The sequence below is a fragment of the Xenopus laevis genome, chromosome 9_10L, assembly GCF_017654675.1.
Source record: "Xenopus laevis strain J_2021 chromosome 9_10L, Xenopus_laevis_v10.1, whole genome shotgun sequence".
Taxonomy (NCBI): Eukaryota; Metazoa; Chordata; class Amphibia; order Anura; family Pipidae; genus Xenopus; species Xenopus laevis.
Window position 1 is genome coordinate 76709615 of NC_054387.1, and position 23070 is coordinate 76732684.

Genomic DNA, 23070 nt, shown 5'->3' on the forward strand with positions numbered 1-23070 from the left:
CTTCCCAGTGCGCCGTGCCCTTGTCTCCAAGTTATCCCGCAGGTATCTGTAAGAATGTGGTTAGCAAATCTACAGCCATAGGGATAGTGTTCATCAAGTTTTGAAACCCTCCACCGCCCGTAGATTAAGGAGGCATTTGATTGCAATTACGCTCATTCTATGCAAATTCAGGGGCATCAGGATTTGGTGACTTTCTGTATAGACTTATGTTTTCAAGTGATTATGTCGTTCTTTAAAAACAGAGAGGATAGGTATTTGTTTAGGATTTTTATACAGCCAGAAGTTATGGAAAAGGAAATTTAATAATAAACATAAGTTTAAGAACCTCCACTGGAAATCCAATCCTAGACAACCAGTTCCTCTGTATTTGAGGTTAGTGTCTAATTCGTAGTGCTGTATCTGCTTTTTACATTTCCAGTACACATAGGCACAAAACAGCCACCCATAATCCCAATTACTGTTACTTTCTTATGGGGTGCCGTTTGTCCCAAATACATTCTGTATACAAAACTGTCCCTAATACACAGAATGAATGTCTCTCATGGTATATAAGTATTTGTGACCATACACAGAGAAAAAAATATACAAAAGACTTATTTCTATTAAAGAATGAAAACAAAATCTGGTTAGTGCACAAAAGGATGTCATTATATCACAAACTCCATTCTGTACAGTTTAACAAGCAATCTGTCTCACAAATGTATAACCTCCATTTAACGGACACACTTTTGTGCAAAGTTACTTACAGAATGAATTATGTAAAAACAAAGTTGGATATAATATATAATAGTGTAACTAACTAGTGCTTGTCAAGCTACATTTGACTGACAAAATAGATATCTGTGACAGAAAGCAAGATTTTATAGCACAGGATTCATTCTTTCCACAAAATGACAGTTTTGTTTCACAAAACAGATAAAATAACCATTCTGTAAAGCAATACTGTCAGTCACATTCCTGAACCAATAAGAACAAAGCTTATTGCCATATACAAACAAGATGAGAAGTGGCCAGCTCTGCTCCACATGGCTAAGGCAAAGTATGTGGCCTGCTATAGAGGGCGCCCTCTAATGTCCCCTGTGCTGCATAGTAATAAACATGAACAAACCTTTCCTAAAAGAGCTGCTGTTAAACACTACAGGTTCATAAATGGAAGTTTTTACAAATGGCTGAGAAATATAATGGTGCACTTATAATGATTGTAGAGAAAGAAAAGTATGCAAAACTTATATAAATATGATCATTTTAGGTGATATGGCTATTCTTATTGTAGTAACCTGCTTGTGTGGCCATTTTGGTTAAGGGCATTCCTGCTGTTTTGCCATTATCTTATGACTCACTCCTGTTTCTCTTCCTGTCTAAGATGAGAGTAATTATGGGACAGGTCACACCCACCTGCCATGTTGTATTAAATGTACCAGAAGTTACTGTGCTTGTCTGGCTGCTTTGCCTGACTCTCAGAGACAGTTATAAGTTTTGTATATGATAATTAGACTCCAATGTCTCCTCCTAGCTGTAATCTTGCACCAATTAGCTTGTAGTAGTCTCTTAATAATGTGCTTACCTATAGTTTAACTACTACATAATAGCTTTAGCCAGAGACTTGGGACTGATCATGTGCACACATACCTCCCAACTGTCCCTTTTTCAGAGGGACAGTCCCTCTTTTGACAGCTCAACCTGAGGTCCCTCATTTGTACTGGAAAGTCCCTCTGTTCTCTGCACTGAACAGCCAGAAAAAGAAACAAAGCTTCTAACTTAATTGGCTTTTGGCAGAGAGGCCAGTACAGCTAACAGGTGCAATTAGGATACTTTGTAACAATTTTGAGATAAGAAAATAAGTAATTTTAACAGTTTAGATAAGGAGAAATATTTTCAAATTTTTATAATGAACATGGTAATTACGGGGTGTGGCCACAAAAATGGGTGTGGTCAAAAAAATTGCCGCACTACATGCAGAAAACATTTTTGTCCCTCTTTTTACTTCCAAAATGTTGGGAGGTATGACACACATTGTGTATAGTATGATGTGTAGGTTATATGAGCAGCCACTCCTGAGTACTGTGTGTAAACAAAAGGCTTCAGGACTTCAACTTCACTCTCTTCAACTCCTTTCGTGAATTCGGGTCTTTTCGCCACTTTGGGACTTCAGCTTCGTCTTTTCGGCACTTCCGCATTCGGTAATATGCGAAATGGCCGCACGGCTAGGGCGCTCATAAAGGGGACCCCGTTCTTTGAAAAATGCAGCTATTCTGGGCCCCCCTTCAGGCGCGGAACACTTGTCCCCCCTGTCCCCCCCTGCTGGCATGCATGTGACATGGGCGCAGTTGTGCTCTCTGCTCTAGTGTTGTGCCCCCCTCGACCCACTCTGATGTGAAAGGGTTAAGCACTGGGCAGGTAAGGGGACAGCATCATTAGAGTCTTTTGTTATAAATAAATATAAAGCATTGTATAGCTTGTTGCTTCTTTATAAATCGATTATGATCCCCTAAAATTGCCCCTGCCTAAATGACCCCCTTTTGTTTACACTCAGTACTCACGATTGGCTGCTCATATAACCTACACATCATACTATACATAATGCATGGTCATACCTCCCAACATTTTGGAAGTAAAAAGAGAGACAAAAAAAAAATGTTGTCATGTAGCGCGGCGAATTTTTTTGACCACACCCATTTTTGTGGCCACACCCCGTAATTACCATGTTCATTTTACAAAGTTTGGCAGGTTATAAAAGTTTGAAAATATTTCTCCTTATCTAAACTGTTAAAATTACTTATTTTCTTATCTCAAAATTGTTACAAAGTATCTTAGTTGCACCTGTTAGCTGTACTGGCCTCTCTGCCAAAAGCCAATTAAGTTAGAAATTTTGGACACAATAAAGATCTTTACACTTTGAATTGGTGCCTGATGGAAGTCTGCGTTCATTGAGTGCCTGCTCCTTTTTACATTTTGGTTCGTCCGCCCCCTATGCTGAGGGCTCAGGGCAGTGCACCTGGGCCACTTCCCTTACGTGATGAGTAATTTGTTTACCACATTGAACTTGTAACTTCTGGTACATTTAATACAACATGGCAGGTGGGTGTGGCCTGTCCCATTATTGCTCTCAGCTTAGACAGGAAGAGGAACAGGAGTGAGTCATAAGATGATGGCAAAACAGCAGGAATGCCCTTAACCAAAATGGCCACACAAGCAGGTTACTACAATAAGAATAGCCATATCACCTAAAATGATCATAAGTTTTGCATACTTTTCTTTCTCTACAATCATTATAAGTGCACCATTATATTTCTCAGCCATTTGTAAAAACTTCCATTTATGAACCTGTAGTGTTTAACAGCAGCTCTTTTAGGAAAGGTTTGTTCATGTTTATTACTATGCAGCACAGGGGACATTAGAGGGCGCCCTCTATAGCAGGCCAGATACTTTGCCTTAGCCATGTGGAGCAGAGCTGGCCACTTCTCATTTTTTTTGTATATGGCAATAATCTTTGTTCTTATTGGTTCAGGAATGTGAATGACAGTGTTGCTTCACAGAATGGTTATTTTATCTGTTTTGTGAAACAAAACTGTCATTTTGTGGAAAGAATGAATCCTGTGCTATAAAATCTTGCTTTCTGTCACAGATATTTATTTTGTCAGTAAAATCTAGCTTGACAAGCACTAGTTAGTTACACTATTATATATTATGTCCAACTTTGTTTTTACATAATTCATTCTGTAAGTAAATTTGAACATAAGTCTGTCCGTTACATGGAGGTTATACATTTGTGAGACAGATTGCTTGTTAAACTGTACAGAATGGAGTTTGTGATATAATGACATCCTTTTGTGCACTAACCAGATTTTGTTTTCATTCTTTAATAGAAATAAGTCTTTTGTATATTTTTTTCTCTGTGTATGGTCACAAATACTTATATACCATGAGAGTCATTCATTCTGTGTATTAGGGATAGTTTTGTATACAGAATGTATTTGGGACAAACGGCACCCCACACTTTCTATGGTATCTTAGAGCAGGCCCCTCTGGCAATTGCCAGAATCCACAGGTTGCCAGTCTAGGCCTGGGTACCACATCACCAAATGCATCCCACTGCAACTGAATCACAGACCAATTCTGTATATATACCCTAGGCATCTTCGTCTCCTCCAGCTCCTCGTGGATTGGAGGATTAAGTATAAAAGGATTCAAATACTAGAAAAAAATATGGGTCTGATGAACTAAAAATCATTCATGTACAATCCAATTGATCTATAATTATTGGATTGATCATTAGGATTTATTAAATTGTTAAATTATTTAATTATTTATTGCAAAGATCAATCTATAACCAATCAGATTGATTCATTTAGATATGGATCAATCTTTTTTATTGTTCTTCTTGGAAATCCATATTGTAATCCAAAACAATCTTCCAGGGACAACTTTGAACTGAAGTAACTCACAAGTAAAATATAGGGCTTAGGTGCTCTGTCTGGAGCCTACATCATAGAGAGGCAGATAATTTCTGGCAGCAAAGGAATGACACTATCTGTTTAATGCCACTATGAGTGCTGTCTTGTTCCTTTTACTCAAAATAAATATATAATGTAGAAATGCCGCCATTGATTTATTCCCCGTCATTTTCCATTTAGACAGCTATTTTCACATTGCATGCTGCAATTGTATCATATGTACTCTAAACATTTTTTTATTCAATTTCTATTAGTGAGTTAAAACAAGAGAGCTTCATATTATTTTTGACTTTGCACCATTTATTGAAATACTGAGATTTCTGAAGGGATTTAAACTCTAAGCATAATCCGAGAAAAAGCACCATTATTAGCAGCGTAACCATGACAACGCCATTACTTGGAAAAGCAGCCAGCGTTAGAATGTAATAATCACCAGGATATTATACAGAATGTTATAAAACCTATTTAGAAATCCGGAAAAAAAGTTTATAGTGGTTTATTTAGCAATAGATGCATTTAAATACTATGTTATGCTTATACATTTCTATGTATTTAACACTGCATTAGTAATCCATGCAATTGTACAGTTCAGTATATATAAATTTCATTAACTGCCACATATACTCTGTTAAAGATGAGCTAAAAGAGCCAGTCATTCATTAGAAATCCAGAGTAGGGAAACATATTGGAAATGTGATGTATTTTGCAATAGCATGGAGACATGAATGTTTGCATGTTCGCTGTATATATAGTCATTCTGAGCCTACCAGTGATGATGCTCATTATACGTCTATGTCAGGCTAATGAAAAAACAAGTACATTTAATAAGAAGTGCTGTAAATCAGCTTTTGGGTTAACTGGCTTAATATAGTACAACTTGGCCCCACAAAAGGAAAACAAAATTCCTCTGTTCTAACCAGGAAGGCGGCAATTTACTATGTACTATGAATATCTCCATAACATTCTTGTTCGACCAGTGATACATACATGCACCAAATGATCTGTTTTTATGCCTGGGCAGCTTTGGTCTGATCACGCTGGAGGTATATTAGTGAGTTTTAGGGGCCTAAAAACAACAGTTATTATGTAGCTTGGTCAAAATATAGACAGAATTGTGAGTCGGTTTAAGTGCAAATCACAAAAACCATCACCACTACTTTTCCACAATGCACCAATATTTCACAGAATTGCACCCACCAAGGATCACAAAAGTGTTGAACCTGCCTCCACATGCAAGTAAGCATAAAATGCCAGTGTTTGTAAAATATTATGCAAACCTCTTCATTTTGTGTTCACTTAATTACCCTCCAATGCATGTGATTTTGTAGGAAAAATGGGTGTGTACATTGTGCAAAGGGATCTCATTAAGTACACTTGGTCAATGGCAGTTGTAAAGTATCGTGCTTCCTTCTGCCATATAGTGCTGTGCTCTGCACCTATGGAAGTATTGATATCTAGCAAGTAGGTGCAATCACTTTCTGTAAGGCATTTTAATTCACACAAGTTTGCATGTGTTATTGTATCTACAAATTGTAATCAAGGTCCCCAGAGTAAAATAATGCTTTGTGTATTTTCAATAGTTTTACAGCATATGTCTAAATATAAATGAACACTCTCTGTTTTAGCTATTTAGCTATTTTAGCTATTTCCCTCTTGAATATGTTTCAGCTACATAAATAAAATTATCAGCTGACATAAATGTGGTCTTCAGAGGTTTGGAAACTAGGCTCATATGCAAGAATCACAACATGGTGTCCAAGTTTAAAAGGAAGACTAAACTAATATAAACATAGCTTATATGAGAAAGGTCCCAAGAGGGACCGAAACGTTGGAGCACTGTGTTGTGTGAAATGAAATAATAAAAAGACACTTGTTTTACAAAGGGAAGTGCTGGCCCAGGAATGCTTTATTCCAGATTTTGATTATATATACATATATATATATATATATATATATATATATATATATATATATATATATATATATATATATATATATATATATATATATATATATATAAAAATGCTAAAAGTAAAGTTTACAACCAGTTGAAAGGTTTCAGAACTATATATATCTGAGTTAAGGTTTTGATAAGGGAGGAGGCAATTTTCCTTTTCACATCAATGTTCCTAATGAAAATCTTCACGGAGCACTTGCGGGGCTAAAAACACTCATTTATTATTCAAACATAGTTTGAAATCATGGAGCGCACAAACTTGACACGCTTGACATCAATGTTCCTGTCTGCTGAAAAACATTGGATAACAGAAGGCTGTAGCTTGCTGTGGCACTACAAGTGCTAGGTTTGGCTTAGGTTAGTGCTTTTGGTGGGCATTGTAGTTCAAAAATAATGTGCATTGTTCCCTGTTACACAGAACTTCAAGCAACATCTGTCAAAGTACAGTACTTGTACTCTACATAAACTGTACATTTAAACAGTAAAACATGACATATACAGTATGTCATATTAAATTATGTGGCATTACATGTTTTATTGATGGATGTCTATTATTTGCAATAACTGCTTTATATACAGTATGCCCACTCATGTAAAAGGGGTGTCCAGCTTTTACTGAACTGCATAATCCCTTTGCATTATTGGGTATGTCGTTTGATATAAGCTGGTGAAGCACAGACAAGTATATTATAAACTTCAATGAGCTGCTGGGTAATATTGAGAACATCAAAGTATATCATCTGCCTTTATTTACAGAAAAAGTGGTGCTGAAACCAAACGACATATCCGTGTTTACAACGCTCACTGTGAATGGACGTCTGTTTGCCTGTCCCCGGGACCAGTTTGATTCTTTGGTATTCACATAATTGTTATCATGTTAATTGAGTATTTTATAAATTTATATATTTATTACAGCACAGGGCACCACTGGCAACCAGATTTAAGCATGGAAATTATGTAATACCTATATTAGGGTATTGGATCTGTTATCTGGAATGTGTTATTTAATAAATTGCTTCACTATTCCCTAAGGCTGCCTTAAAAACTTTTCAACCTTAAACACCTAAAAATACCTTATAGGATTTTTTGCCCCTAGCATGGATTGTTGCTAGCTTAATTACTATCAAGTACAAGGTCCTGTCTTTTTATTATAGAGAAAAAAGTGAATAAAGTAAAAAATAAGAATTATTTGCTTTAACAGGACTCTATGGAAAATGGCATTCCAGTATTTTGGAACTTTCTGGATAATTTTTTTCCAGATGCAAGATCCCATAATTGCCACAGATTTACTGAAGGGCAAAGTGGCTGTTTTGAGTGAAAATTCATCAAAGCGACAATTCCCAAGGGATATCGCCAATTTACTAAAAGACGTAGAGGACAATTCGCTAGCAAAAAAGTTCAGCGATAGAGTACTATTGCGGTGTTTCCCCAGGCAAATTTTCTCAGGCAACCGATCATTTTTTTAACCATTTGAAGCTCATGTCACATTTATTTTAGGGTGGGCTCATGTCTAGGACAATAGAGGGTCTCTTTTGTCTTTATTTTGCTTCCTTGGGCATTTTTAATACAGTAAGGGGCCACTTCCAACAGTTTCACCAACATTCACTAATAAAGACAAACATATGACCTATATATACCTGGCATATTTAAATGTATGTAACCCTAAGTAAGTTAACGAAGTTTCGCTTGGAAGAAAGTAACGCTGGTGAAAATTCGCTTAGAAACGTTTGCACTGGTATATTTTTTTTTATCTGCCCAGACGAAACTTTCCATTTTGATAAATAAGCGTATTTGCAGCAAATTAACAACTGATGAAGTTGCGCAAAGTGTGGCAAAGCTTTTTGAGGTGAAATTTTGCCCTTTAGTAAATTTTCCCATTGTAGTTAACGTTTTAGGAATAATCCTCAGTTTAAAAGACAACTGAAAAAAGCCAGCCATCATTACTGCTAAAGATTTACTTACTATTACTTACTGCTCTAGAGAAGTTAATATCAATGTTGGGAATGATCTTTATGAGTGTATAAAATGATGGTGCAGCATTTATAGGCAATTATTAAATGTTTCCTTTAGGGGGGTGATAATGTTCCTGCCACATTGACCAAATCTTACTCAGTGATATCAGGGGTTAAACCCATATGAAATTATATGTGAATTATGCATGTATAGCTCACTTTGACTACAACTCTTCTCCCTGCATAATTTATAGTGCACAAGATTGTTTAATGGAAATGCTTTAAAATCACCACCCTTCAAATTAAAGTAATTACTAACACTGCAGTCTTTGTAAAGTAACTTTTAGGAGCATTTAGTAATTATGAAATGTGACATATATATTTTCACAATGTCCTAATTTTGTCCCTGTTAGACGCCTCTCCAAGAACAAGAGGGGCCTTCCATTGGAACCGTGTCAACTTTTGAACTCATGAGCTCTAAAGACTTAGCTTATCAGATGACCATTCATGACTGGGACCTATTCAGTTGTGTGCATGAGGTTTGTATATAGCTTAAAAGGAGAATAATATATATATATAGAGAAAGAGAGAATGTTTATATTACTTTTAATAATATATATCGTTATTAAAGTGGGCCTGAATAATTTTTTTGGGTGACGGGTCCCCTTTAACATCCGTGGCAGCCTTTCATAAATAAAATAAGCTGTTACATCATATATTTATGTAAGTGTTGCCCATGCTCATGTAAATATTATAATTGCACTTTAGTGTTTTGTTTAACTTTATTGCTGTCCTTTAAGAATTCATAATATATTTGAATTTTTAGCCTTAGGGGCTGGTTTATTACTCTAGGGCCAGGATTGGGTAAAACAAGATTAATAAACTTTTTCGGGCATTTATGTTTTTTCATAAAAGCAACAAGGTCCCCAGGGGCCAATACTTATTTTGGGTTATTTTCTTAACTAGATCAGTGCCCAGATACTGCAAACTTAACCAAGTGTCCTCTATATACAGCACTATCACTTTTATTGGTGATGTTAAAATCAAACCTCTTAAAAACAAAGAAGACTTTTTTTTCTTCCAAAACTGAAGCCTGAAGGTTTTCGGTTCCAAGTTTTTTTTACTTGAAGAAAAAAAAACATGATCAACAAGAAAAAAACAGCTGCCAAGGCTACAAAATCAGAAAGAAGTCACTTCCTTTTTTTCCCCTTTTTTCCCCTGATCTTGACCCTCGAGATCAGCCCCCTTTATCTTCACATGGCAAATTTACAACTAGAATGTGGAGTATTTTGCATACAAATGAGATTAGCAATTTTCCACCAAAATAACTTATATAGTAAAAATAGCTTTTTTAGGCCTTTCTTCTGTTGGTAAGCCATGATAGCTACTGTATGTGCATCTTTCACCATATTTAGTTTGAAGAGAATGTTCACCATAAAATAACATTTTAGCAGTAGAAGTCAAAGAGAATCTCCAGCTGCTCTTTTTTTTTTCATTGTGGTTTTTAGTTTTTGCTTTTTTTTTTTAAATTTAATGTTTGCTTGGTTGAGTACAATCCCTGTTCATAGACCCACCTATAAGCTTAATTTATTTTACCTTACTAATTTTAGGCATTTATCCTAAAGATTTGGGTAATCAATAAAATTATAATTCATTGTAATGTTTTTTTCCCCTTTGCTGTAGCTGGAACTTATTTACCACACATTTGGGAGACAGAATTTTAAAAAGACGACGGCAAATTTAGACCTCTTCCTGAGACGCTTTAATGAAATTCAGTTCTGGGTTGTGACTGAGATTTGCCTGTGCCCTCAACTCAGCAAGCGCGTTCAACTTCTAAAGAAATTTATTAAAATTGCGGCCCAGTAAGTACTTTGTAGCAATTTAGAAAGAGCAGACAAAAAAAACCTGAAACACTCTTTTTATATTCTAAGTAGATTTCACTTTTGTGCATTCATGATTTATTATAGCCTTTGCTCCCAAGATACTTTTAATAAAGATATAATGTAATGAAATATTTTTCACATCGACCATAAAATCTTTTCTGCTGAGACTGGGCTGTCTACATAACCACAGTAGGATGCCGGAGGCCAACAGCATGGCCTCTGACAGCCTGGTATTGCTCTCCTATTGCTTCTCTATTTAAGCCTGCTGCTTAGAAGGCTGTTTTTCCCCTCTTGAAATCCTTTTCCTCTCAGCTTCTGCATTTTAAAAATGTTAAAGGTGTTTTTCTCTGCCGTTTATAGCCTGAAAAAGCAGCAGGGCATAAAAAGAAACAAAAAAAAAAAACTGTTAAAGAAATACATTTCAAAACGTGTTCACGTCAACAGCAGGGTCCAGGAAAATACTTAATTACCACCAATTAAAAATATAACAATCTCCAAAGACAATGACATTAAAAACAAACAAAAAAAATCTTAACCATGAAATTTGAAAGTGCACAGGGAACAAAAACAGAGGAAAAGATTAATTCGCTAAGTGCAGAATCCTAGTCAGGCTGGCTAACGTTCTGTGTTTAACCTTCTAATGTGGTACATTTAGTCTTGCAGTGAAAAGGAGGGGGACCTGTTTACTTCCATGTTAGAAGACTGTACGTGTGCTAAAAATGAAAAGCCAAATGGGCTCTTTAGTGCTGGGAGATCCCACTGAGAGTTCTGAAGAACAAATTTAGCAAGACAAAAGCTCACTTGGCAGAAACGAGTCCCTTTATGGCGGGTGGCTCTTTAAAAGGTGTTTTAACTGGCGACTAGGTCAGATATTGGCGTTTATAGCAGCGCAGACATTTCTTTTCCTGCACATGATTATTTGCTAGGAATTTGTAGAATTCACATATATATATATATATATATATATATATATATATATATATATATATATATATATATATATATTTATATTTATATATATATATAGAGTCCCACAGTGCCTGCACTCGATCCAAAGGATGAAGCCAGAGGTGCACGATCCAAATATGAATAATATATGAAAAGAAGATCAGCAGTCTCTGTTGTTTGGTGAAATTGTGTTGATCAAGATGTGATCAAAAATCACATCTTATCCGACGTTTCGGTCCCACATGGGGACCTTTCTCAAGGAGGGGGATCTTCTGCTGATCTTCTTTTCATATATATATATATATATATATATATATATATATATATATATATATATATATATATATATATATATATATATATATATATATATATATATAATATATATATATATATATATATATATACACACACACACACACACGTACATAAAATAACCCACACATATATAACATCTTAGATTGTTTCATTTCTTTAATGTAAATGACAGTTACTACACTAGAATGATATTCTGTAAAATTAAAATATGTAGGCTATTGTAATGATTTATGTATTTATATTATTCATCAAAATAACTAGTCAAACTGATTTTGAACCACTTCCACGTTAAATTCAGTTTTGATCACTTGTAGACTGAGAAAATACAAGACAAGTAGAACATTCTTTTTTTTAGGTTTTGAATTAAAAACATTAAAACAAACAGAAATCTTAACACGGGTATGTGATCCCATATATGAAAACCCATTATCCAGAAAGCTTTGTAGATTTGAAAGGAAGTTCATCTCCCATAGAGTCAATTTTAAGCAAGAATTCTATGATTTAAACATTAATTATTTATTCTCTGTAATAATAAAAAAAAATACCTTGTACTTGACGGTAACTAAGCTGCATGAATCTATATCAATGGCAAAACAATCCTATTGGGTTTATTTACTGTTTAAATGATTTCTAGCAAGATTTCTTTTAAGATATGGAAAGATACAATTATCTGGAAAACCCCCAGTCTGGATAAAATATTCTATAACTGTGCATTAATGGGATCGTATTCTGCTTGGGTTTTCTGGATTATCATTCTGCAATATGGAGCACCATGCCCTGAGGCTACTAAAATCATTCTAAAATAAAAACAAACCTCTAATCATCAAAAACAATGAACTCTCTTATTATTATAGTAAAAACAAAATACCATTTTGCAATTTCTTGGTCATGATTTCAGATTCAGATTCTGATTACCACCATCGTTTATTTATGTCTTTAAATGAGAGTCTAGACACTCACAATATTTATTAGAGCTGATATTTTAAATATGACGTCTTGAGGTCATCTTGTTCCTGAAGGAGACCAGCATTGACAGTGAACCAGTCATAGTTACAGCTATCATAAATTAAAGGTTTTTAGTAAACACATTGTGCAATGTTGAACGAGAATAAATATTCGTTTTAAAGATGAGCTATATTTTTATTCTTCTGTTGACAAAATCCATGCCTAAAAAACCTTAGTGATGCCATCATCCCTATTTACAAAACCACAGCAATGAGATATCGGATCATAAGTAAAGAAAAAGGAGAGAAAATAAAGGAGAGAAGGGAAAAAAATTGGTTGTTTTTAAAATATGGCTGAAACACGGTATACAATTGGCAGAAAATGCAATACCATTTTAAACAGAATAACTCAAAGAAGATGTGTGTATATATATATATATATATATATATATATATATATATATATATATATATATATATATATATATATAGATATATAGATATATATATATATCTATCTATATAGATATATATATATATATAGATAGATATATATCTATCTATATAGATATATATATAGATAGTCATATCTGGAACAAACAATTCCTGGACCAGCACTTCCCTTTGTGATTTCAGTGTTTTTATTTATACACACATATAGCCACACCAACGTTTCGGTCCACTTTGGGACCTTTATATGTGTGTATAAATAAAACACTGAAATCACAAAGGCATGTGCTGGTCCAGGAATTGTTTGTTACAGATTTGACTGCATAATTGATTGACCGCGCACCCTGCAAGTTATCACAGTATTTCAGATTGGCTACAGGTTGCTTTAACTATTCATTTTATTAAATTGGTTTAAGATTTCTTTAAGTTAAGGGTATTAAAACAATATACATAGAAATGTGTAGGACAGATATTTGGAACCATACAGCACTTCCATTGCAAAATATTTCCCCATAAAGGAGCAATAAATATAAATGTAATATCCAGCATGAGCCCAATATATAGGACTAGCATCTGTCATGCATTCATTTTAAAATATCTATATTTTTTTGTTTTGCTTAACTGTGTAGAACAATGAAACTGAAAGCACTTTCACTGTGGCCTTAATGCCACCTATTTGGCTCCTCAGTGGGGAATAAAGTCTTTAATAAGATGCTGTTTGATCTACAGGTCTGACAGGCAGTCAGAAAGCCATACAGGCAGTCATACAGTGTATATAACCCTGCTATGAGCAAAGAGAGTTCTGATCAGAGGTTGGCACTAAAATATGAATTTGAACCAACAAAACTACTGCATTTAACACTTTTGCATTCAACAGGGTGTCATTGTAAAAAGAACATTATGATCAAATAGCACAATAAATATAATTTTTATTATTGAAAAAAAATTGTCAGAACACACTTTATGTACCAGCCCTATTTTATTTGTTGATGTTGAACACAGGTGTACTGTATATGGCACCTTTGATATTTATAGTAAGAATTTACAGTATACCAGTTTAATAACCAGCATGCAATGTTTTTATCTGATTAGAACATACCATTGTTCATTAACCCCATTGCTTCCAGTTCTGTGTACTTGTTGGGCACAAACACAGAAAGAATATTTATATATTTATAATAGGTGCTTATCATGACCAGTGGCCAGTCATATATATATATATATATATATATATATATATATATATATATATATGCACACAGGTAGATATCTGCAGTTATTTTTATTTCATTTTAATTTTTTAGGAAATTTCCTTGGATGAAGTGCAAATTCTTCTCTTAAAGTATGATCCTGCTGTGATTTACATCATATATACAATGGCACGTCTTTGTCTTCTTTGCCTTTGAGATCTGATAATCTCATGCAAATAATGTTTTTCAGCTGCAAGGAATATAGAAATTTGAACTCATTCTTCGCTATTGTCATGGGGCTGAGTAACGTGGCTGTAAGCCGCCTCTCACTGACATGGGAGGTATGTTTTTAATAACTATTATAAAAAAAAATTAATATCTATTCAATGAAAGGGGCACACAGCTTTGCTTTTATTTCCTGTTGGTTATTGTCTAATAGGACTTTTAATATTCTAGCATTATCTTACTGTTTCCGGGCTTTCGCTAGTTCCATTAAGATCTTTCTATATCTGCTTGGGATTTAACCTTGATTAGAGAAATCCATTGTTTAACTTCATATAATCCTCCTCATCTCTTGCCATAGCCCTCTGCCAATCTCAGATAAGTACAATAATCAGAAGGTGCCATACTGGGGATGAAGGTTGGGGTTGTAGCCTTTCATTTACTATGCATACTAATTTATTATTGGAGTGGGATCCTCGGATATCTTGGGTATCTTAGGTTGAGTGCAACACTCAATATTATCTTGTTTTATTGAAGTCACGGCACTGTGAAAGTGACTATGGTTATGTGTCTACATTGTGATATATGAGTATTTCCTTCTATCTTTGAATCTGTTTTAGAGTGTTATTTTCCTCTTTTTATCAAACCACTTTTGCATTCTAATCACAAAGCAGTCCCCATTCCAGGCTGAGTAGTACAAGCAGAAATCCTATTAGCCTGTCATTTTATTTTCCACCAATTCAGAGCTGCCATATTTTCCCTGGATGTGCTTTCTAATCATTCACACTCATTTTAATTTTCCAATTATTGCTCAGGCAATTTAGATGGGAAAATGTTTACTGATCGCACTGATTGTTGCACATAAGTCATAATGCCAATGTGATTAGTATTTCAATGTTTTCACAGTTGGCTTGTGAATATTACAATGCAATTATCATTGACAGATGACAAGAGATAAAGAATGCTCCATTTTGCTTCTCTTGCAAATCAGAAAACAATAATTGGCCTTTGTTTTTATGTTTGAAGTTTGTTAAAGCTACAAGGTGACATATTCATATTAACTAATTCACTGCAATTCCACCTTTAAATCTCTTTGGAGTAAGAAGGAATACAAATGGCAGCATGTCGGCTTGTCAGGCTGTGGCTGTCAGCTACCACAACATGGCAATGTAGATCAGAAAGCACCTAGTGTCAGCTAATGAGTCTGTAATGCTGTGCTGTAACTCACTTATTTCTTGCTAATCTGTGGCAATGGATATGTTTGATTATGTTCCTCTTACATCATTCATACACAAGCCTGTATGATGTCACCTGTGCACAGCAGAGCAGCAGGTCATATTTGGCACTCTTATAGCGAAAGTAAATATTATACAATCTAATATTCCCACCACAAGAACTCACCCACTAGGGTCATTTTTTATTAAGAGCTCGTCTGGCTCTCTAGGGCCCTTTGCAAATAATGAATATGCTTTGAGTATGTTTTTATGTTTTGTCCAATGATTCTGGAACCATATGACTCTTTTTATTTTCACAGAAACTCCCAAGCAAGTTCAAAAAGATCTATGCAGAATTTGAAAATTTAATGGTGAGCATCTGTTATGTGTTATCTGTTCACTTATTAATAGAATTATGTATGTGTTTCAAGAGTGCTGAGGATTTATACACAGTCACCATCAGGTATTGATGTGAACTTCTGTGCTTCTATCGCAGGATCCATCAAGGAATCACAGAGCTTATAGACTCACTGTAGCTAAACTGGATCCCCCAATCATCCCTTTTACACCTCTACTTATCAAAGGTAAGGAAGTAGCCTATAGGAATAATACTGCAAATACACATTTCAAAGAGTCACTGACAAGTGACATGCCCTTTAATATAGTTGATTTTGGCATAGAAAGACTAGACACCAAGTGAACACCATACTAGGATTTATTATTTTAGGAAAGAACAATAGGCAAAAGTCAAAGATCGCCAGAAGAGAATAGGTGCACCCTACAATAGACATTTTCTTAAGATGTTCCCCATATCTCAAGAACAAGCCTGTTTAAACATGAAACAAGCACAGGGTCAGTGAAATAGGGTCTTGACCATTTCTGAATAAAGTATATACAACATTTGGCTTTTATGGGAAACTGCGTGATGCAATTGAAGATTTCCTCCTGTATTAATTGTTTTTTTTTCCTGCAGATATGACTTTTACCCATGAGGGCAACAAAACCTTCATTGACAATTTAGTAAACTTTGAGAAAATGGTATGTACTCTGTCTATTTTGCATTTTTATGAATGCTGAAGTTTAATTTTGCCTAACAGTGATTCTTACATGTGGGTTGGGACTTCATGTTGATTAGGGTGGGTCTCTATGAACCCCTTTATTACAATTCATCTTATAATATGATAAGCAATAGTAAGAATATAGTAATTTTAAGGTTTATGATTCTAAGCCAATTACTGGGTCATGATGAAGCAACTTATGGGTCCTTGGCGAGAATGGGCCCTGACAAACTATTTTTTTGTGTGATAAAAATACACAATGCTCTACCCCAGCTCATTATGTATATGCCTACAGGGGATGGGCCTATTTGTTATAGTTTTTTGTTATGGTATTTTATTTTACCTTAATTGTTTTTATTTATGTTTTAGTTTATTGGTTTACAGTGGCAGGAAATGGAAATGAGTAAAATCGTTCCATTATTCAATAACTGCAATTGTAATATCTTTACTAAGGGCATCACCTTATATGAAAAAAGAAGAAAGAAATAGGTGCAGCACACAAAATGTGAATAAAGTGCTTAACCCATTTTTCTGTAGGTGCACAGTGTGACAAAATGTTAATATTTTGCCCAGATAAACATCCCTTCATCAGAAGGTAGAGGTGCAAAATTTTTATTTCTGTATTGATTATTTTTTTTCATGTCCTTTTTTTTGATAATTTACATTTTATAGTTGACCTTGCATACCTCTGCACAATATTTTCTGTTTGTATTGAAAACACAGATGCATTTTGCATTTTGAACTTTTTTTGAACTTTTTTTGAATCCATTGATCTGGAGGTGTGCATATTAATATCACAGTTGGAGCTGCACACTTGCCACCTTTCCTCCTATGAGTCCTGCTACTAGATATAATCTACTGTAGGGTGCGCTGCAATGTTCAGATATGGCCACTCAAGTAGTAGGCTAAGGCTACTCACCTGTACCTGTAATTGTTAATATTGTGTGCTTAATAAACAATGTTACATTATTTATGCATTTTATTCATTTCTAAAGGAGAACTAAACCATCAAAATTAATATGAGTAGACATGCCATATTTATATACTTAACTTAATGCACCAATCATTTTGGACCTTGTTAGTAGTGTCAAAACAGGGGGGTTGTGGGAGCACTCTAAAGGCTTTAAAGTATATATATAAGTATAATAAATGCTATATGTACCCAAAACAGGGGTTATTTTGTTACAAAGTTATGATCATAAAATTGATAAGCCACCATACCACGTCAAGGTAAACCCCGAATGGCGGTCCCTAACTTGTTTTATATTTTATGTGCATTTTAGCATTACCTGTAATCAATGTCCGTTGACACTCATATGCTTAGTGTACTCTGGGTAGCTGTTGAAAAGCCAAGCTTCGGGGTTGTGGCAAATCATCAAGCAGATGTCTATCATATAACATGATGTTACAGGGCTGATTATTAAATTCTGATACAAATTGCACTGGTTTCTGAATTGCCATGATAATGATAATCAGCCCAGTACTGTGACTTTTTGTTTTTGGAGGCACAGATCTTCGCTGCTAAACGGTTATGGATACCTTGGGTTGGTACAGAATCTGATTCCACAAACTGGTTATGCTACAGATCTTAGGCAGACAGCAAGCCTGAGATGGCGGGACCCATGAGGGCAGGGGTCCACCAGGCTTGGTCCTGGTGACCCACTGGCCCAGTCTGACTGTGATTGCTTCTTCTATAATTCGGCTGTGTGTAAAATAAATACCCACTAGTGTTTACACTATGAAACACTTTTCCTTCTATAAAATATTACAGAGACTGTACAATTAATATTTAAAAGCATCTAAAAGATCGGAGACTGGATTAAAGTTAGGAAGACTAATTTTATTAATACTTGTGGTCAGCAGAAAAGCCAATCACTGACACACTGGGCTCATTTATTTTGAAGGTGCATGTTGGAAGTAGCACAGCACAAGAGACTTTACTGTAGCTCGTAGTGGTGCACTAGTACCAAGCTTATCCATGGCATGCTCGGGAAAAAACTTGAAGGTGCCAAAAAGCAGCATTAGCTCCTCTTTTGTAGCTGCCTTTATAATCAACCTCCAGGTAACACTGTATATTTATTTAGTAGCTTAGTAATTTCAGACACATAAGACTTGCTTGAAAGGCTGGCCTTATTACTGTCAATTCACAATGATTACATTTGTTAAGGAAATATACTCTTAAGTAATAAAAAATAATTAAACTATATTTTCCCCATTTTTAAGTACACCTGCCAATTTTATAATATGTCTGAGGCAGGTTACATGGAAACAGCTTGCAGTGAGTGCATAAGTGTATTTATCCTACAATATTTGTCCTGTCCCATCTGTGAGCATGTCTAATTTGTAATGCTAAATCACATCTTAAGTCAAGTAATTATGCAAATGTATTCTAATTGAAATATTTAACATCAAACAAACAGAACAAAAAGCATATCTTTAACCTATTTGGCTTGTTCAATTAAAAAAAAATACTGTTCGATATTCTATGTCTTGCTTTGCACTTTTGGCATAATCAGAAGCTTTTGAATATGTGTAGGGAAAGACAGGCTGGAAAATCATAATATACTGCCTTTAAATATTTGCTGTAGAATTCGTGATTTTGGTTGTCTAGACATTGCGTTATGCAGCACATGTATGAGTGTGAGCAATGGGCAAGTCACATGACTGAGAATGAGAGTCTGAAATTTGAAAACTTAGACCTTGTTTATTCAAACATCCCACTTGAGCAGTAATTTATTGGATTAGTGAGTGACAAGTCAGGTGGCCTTTTATGAAATGAGCGCTCTACAATGATAGATAATAGATAAGCAACTATAACTTGGTGTGGGAACAGCAAGTCCTTAGGCGCAGAGACACAATAATGTATACATCTATTGCAACACGCTGTTTTAAAAAATTCTACAATGCAGAAGGAGATAAAGTAAGTGATAACCTACAATTATTTCTAATGAGAGAGGGATATTTATATTTTATAGTTGGGATTTTTTTTCTAGGAAAGAATGAGGCAAATTGATTAATAACTTAGTCCTAGAGCCATTTTCAATTGTTCAGGAATAGCGTACTTTAGAGACTTTGTTTGTCTTGTACATTGAATGAATTATATTTTTTGTGTTCAGGGTTGGACTGGCCCACTAGCTTTAAGAAATATCCCTCAGTAGACCCAGACAAAACCTTCCAGTCTACCGACTCCAATTTAAGTTCCTCCATAGCACCAATGCAATCCTTGCTTACCCTTGGCCCCAACACAAGTTTCAGAATTTGAGCTAATTCTACTCACAACATTTTTTGAACATGACCATTATCAAGAACTCAAACATTAAAAGCATTAATTTCTAAACTTAGTTGCTTAGGAACCCAATGTCGACGGTATTATATACAATAGTCTCGCCTTTGTTCACTATGGACAGTAATCTTTACAGTGCAGTACAAAACAAACAGAGTTAGACAGGAGAAAATAGGAGAACAGGGGGAAGAGCAGAGGATTAGCTGGCTCTGTGTCTATGGCAGTGATCTCCAACCAGTGGCTCATAAGCAACATGTTGCTCACCAACTCCTTGGATGTTGCTCCCAGTGTCCTCAAAGCAGGTGTTTATTTTTGAGTTCCTGGCTTGGAGGCAAACTCTACTTACTGTACATAAAACCATATGCACTGCCAAACAGAGCCTCCTGTAGGCTGCCAGTCCACATAGGGGCTACCAAATGGCCAATAACAACACTTATTTTGCACCAACCCGGAACATTTTTCATGATTGAGTTGCTTCCAATTCTTTCTGCATCTGAATGTTGCTCACTGGTAAAAAAAAATGTTGGTAACCTCCAGGCTAAAGTTTCCAAATAGGCCTACTTAACCTTAGCCTGGCAGCAGATAGAACATTTCTATGTATTGCACAGTGCATTTTGACCACATACCATATTTCTGGAGCCATAGAGGATACAGAGGGCCATTTTCTCCCAGTACATTGCTATGAGCTAGTTCTCTGTTCATCTAGTTAACACATTATCTCTGTTTGATGTTCTGGTGCTTTTAGTACTTTCAGTCATAATTCACTTGGAATTACTCATGCTGTCATATAATATAGTAAAAGCTAAGCAACATACAATTAAGTTGAAATCCCTTTGCTATATTTTGCATTTTATTTTTCTTGTATTTTTTGCACACGGCTAATTCTAATAATACATTGCAAAAATCGTTCATTAGAATATCCAGCAGCTGTTGGTACAAAATAGTTATTTATAGCCTTGGTGTTTCATGAAGTCTCGCGCCAGTACCATCATGCAGTCCAGCAGAGCTCGGGATCATCTAGAGCTTATGTCATTACCTCTTTATAAATATTCCCACACTCACAAAGAATGCATCAGGATATGTGATACCATGATTAGAACATCTCTTTTGGCTCAGTGGCTCACTGCAGCACACAGCTATACTATAATGAAAACAGAATCAGAATAAAAGCCTAAGCTGTCCTGAGTGTATGACTGTCAGTTCATTACAATCATAGCCAGTATCTGACTTTTACTCGCTGGATGAACAGCATTTACTCAATACTAGGGTATATCTTTCTGTTTTAGAGTATTTATGCTCCTTCCACAGTCTTGTGGTTCACATATTAATCTTCTGTGGTCACACCAAAGCTGTGGCCACTTCATGACATGTTCCAATGGTCATGTAATCCACTCACATTCCTAATAGTATTGCTTATTAGCCAATACCCTTTGACAACACTGTACCCCTGTGGAAACCAACTCACAGTCTGAGAAAAACTGTTTTTGCACTCTGGAATACATATAGTAACTGTCGATAGTTTTAAACAAGTCTGCATTTATGCCTGTCTTTAAAATGTCAAATTTTTCTCTTCCAGCGTATGATTGCAAACACCTTGAGAACAATAAGATACTGCAGAAGTGTCCCTTTCAGTAAGTGTCACAACAAAATAATTCCTTTATTTGTGCTCCTACCACTTTATTAATATATGCGCAAAGTGTAAAAAATGTCGCAGACGCCCATTAAAGTCTATGGGTGTCAAAAAAATTTTGATGGCGGCGAAATTATTTTGACACGCGTCTTTTTGTTTTTTTACTAACACCGCCATACAAGTCTATGGGCGTCATTTTTTCAGCGAAACGAGGCGAAAAAATTTGCCCATCCCTAACGATAAACAATTAGCCCTTCCCAAAGTAACGGGAAGAATTTTCAATTTATATTTTAAAAAATGGCACTACTATAACTGTTAGCTGTCTCCAAAGTTTAACGGTCAAATTCAGGTATCTCTCTCGAAGCTTGATGGAAATTATTGCCTTTCAGATTACAAATGCTAGAGCTTCCATGATACAAAATGCAGTTACCTGTTTGAGATCCAAGTGGTGGCTGCTGGTTTAAAGGGCTAGTTCCTTTAGATTAAATTTTAGTATGATGTAGAATATGTAGTAATATTCTGAGATAAATTGCACTACATGTTTTTATTTTTTTGTGATCATTTAATAATTTAGCATTTCGTTTGAAATTTCAGCAGCTATGTGGTTACAATTATAGCCTCACAATTATTTGAAGATCAATAGGAATATGTGGGCTCCAGTATTGTGCACAATACTAAAGGCAATATCCCTATTGTCTTAAAAAGGGGCAAAAAAAACTTTGTTTCCTGTCCTCTAATAACCCTTACAACCAACCATTCTCCTTCACTGCTTGATGCCACATAAAAATATAAAACTCCTAGATCTATTTCCTACCCTATTAGATATTTTTGTATTCTACCAAAATTTTGCTTCATTAAATCACTCATCACTCTTTAATCCTCTCCTGTACTTTTTTTCTAAATCAATCAATACACATTTGGGAATAAATCCCCCTGGGGGTATCACCAATTGTGTAAATGCAAATACAGCATATGTCCTTTCCAATCGCAAACAATATAGATAAATAAACATATCAACCAAAGCAAGGACCAGCTTTGATCCTGGAGGTACCTTACTGGACACAATGCCTTTGATCTTCTTTTACAGGTATGGCATCCGTTATGTGGAAACCCATTATCCAGAGAGCTCAGAATTATGGGATGGCTGTCTGCCATAGATTTTTTAAAAATGATTTCCTTTTTCTCTGTAATAATAAAACAGTACATTGTACTTGATCCCAACTAAGATATATTTAATTCTTATTGGAAGCAAAACCGTTGGGTTTATTTAATGTTTATGTGATGTTCTAGTAGACTTAAATTATGAAGATCCAATTTATGGAACAATCTTTTATCTGGAAAACCCCAGGTTCTGAGCATTCTGAATAACAGGTCCCATACCTGTATTAACTACAGCACTGTCTTTTGTACTTAAGCCATTTCCAAAGGTACCAGATATCTCCTTTATGATGCACAGGTAATCCATTAGTACTGACCACCCCTCACTTTACTCAATGAATCAAAACAATACAATTTTTTTTGTTATGATCCATCCACAGTAAAGCCATCATGTCTTGGATACTGTAAG

General features: G+C 35.2%; 1 protein-coding gene across 6 annotated transcripts in view; it reads left to right on the plus strand.

The window, feature by feature from the left end:
- rapgef4.L (Rap guanine nucleotide exchange factor 4 L homeolog) overlaps window positions 1-23070 on the plus strand; it is a 153018-nt gene that overhangs the window by 124483 nt on the left and 5465 nt on the right. For all 6 annotated transcript variants that reach the window (XM_041577498.1, XM_041577497.1, XM_018235918.2 and 3 more), the window contains 8 exons: window positions 7168-7265; window positions 8777-8902; window positions 10047-10225; window positions 14347-14437; window positions 15853-15903; window positions 16029-16116; window positions 16506-16570; window positions 21450-21504. In XM_041577498.1, coding sequence (XP_041433432.1) covers window positions 7168-7265; window positions 8777-8902; window positions 10047-10225; window positions 14347-14437; window positions 15853-15903; window positions 16029-16116; window positions 16506-16570; window positions 21450-21504 — 753 coding nt within the window. The remainder of the gene's footprint in view (window positions 1-7167; window positions 7266-8776; window positions 8903-10046; window positions 10226-14346; window positions 14438-15852; window positions 15904-16028; window positions 16117-16505; window positions 16571-21449; window positions 21505-23070) is intronic.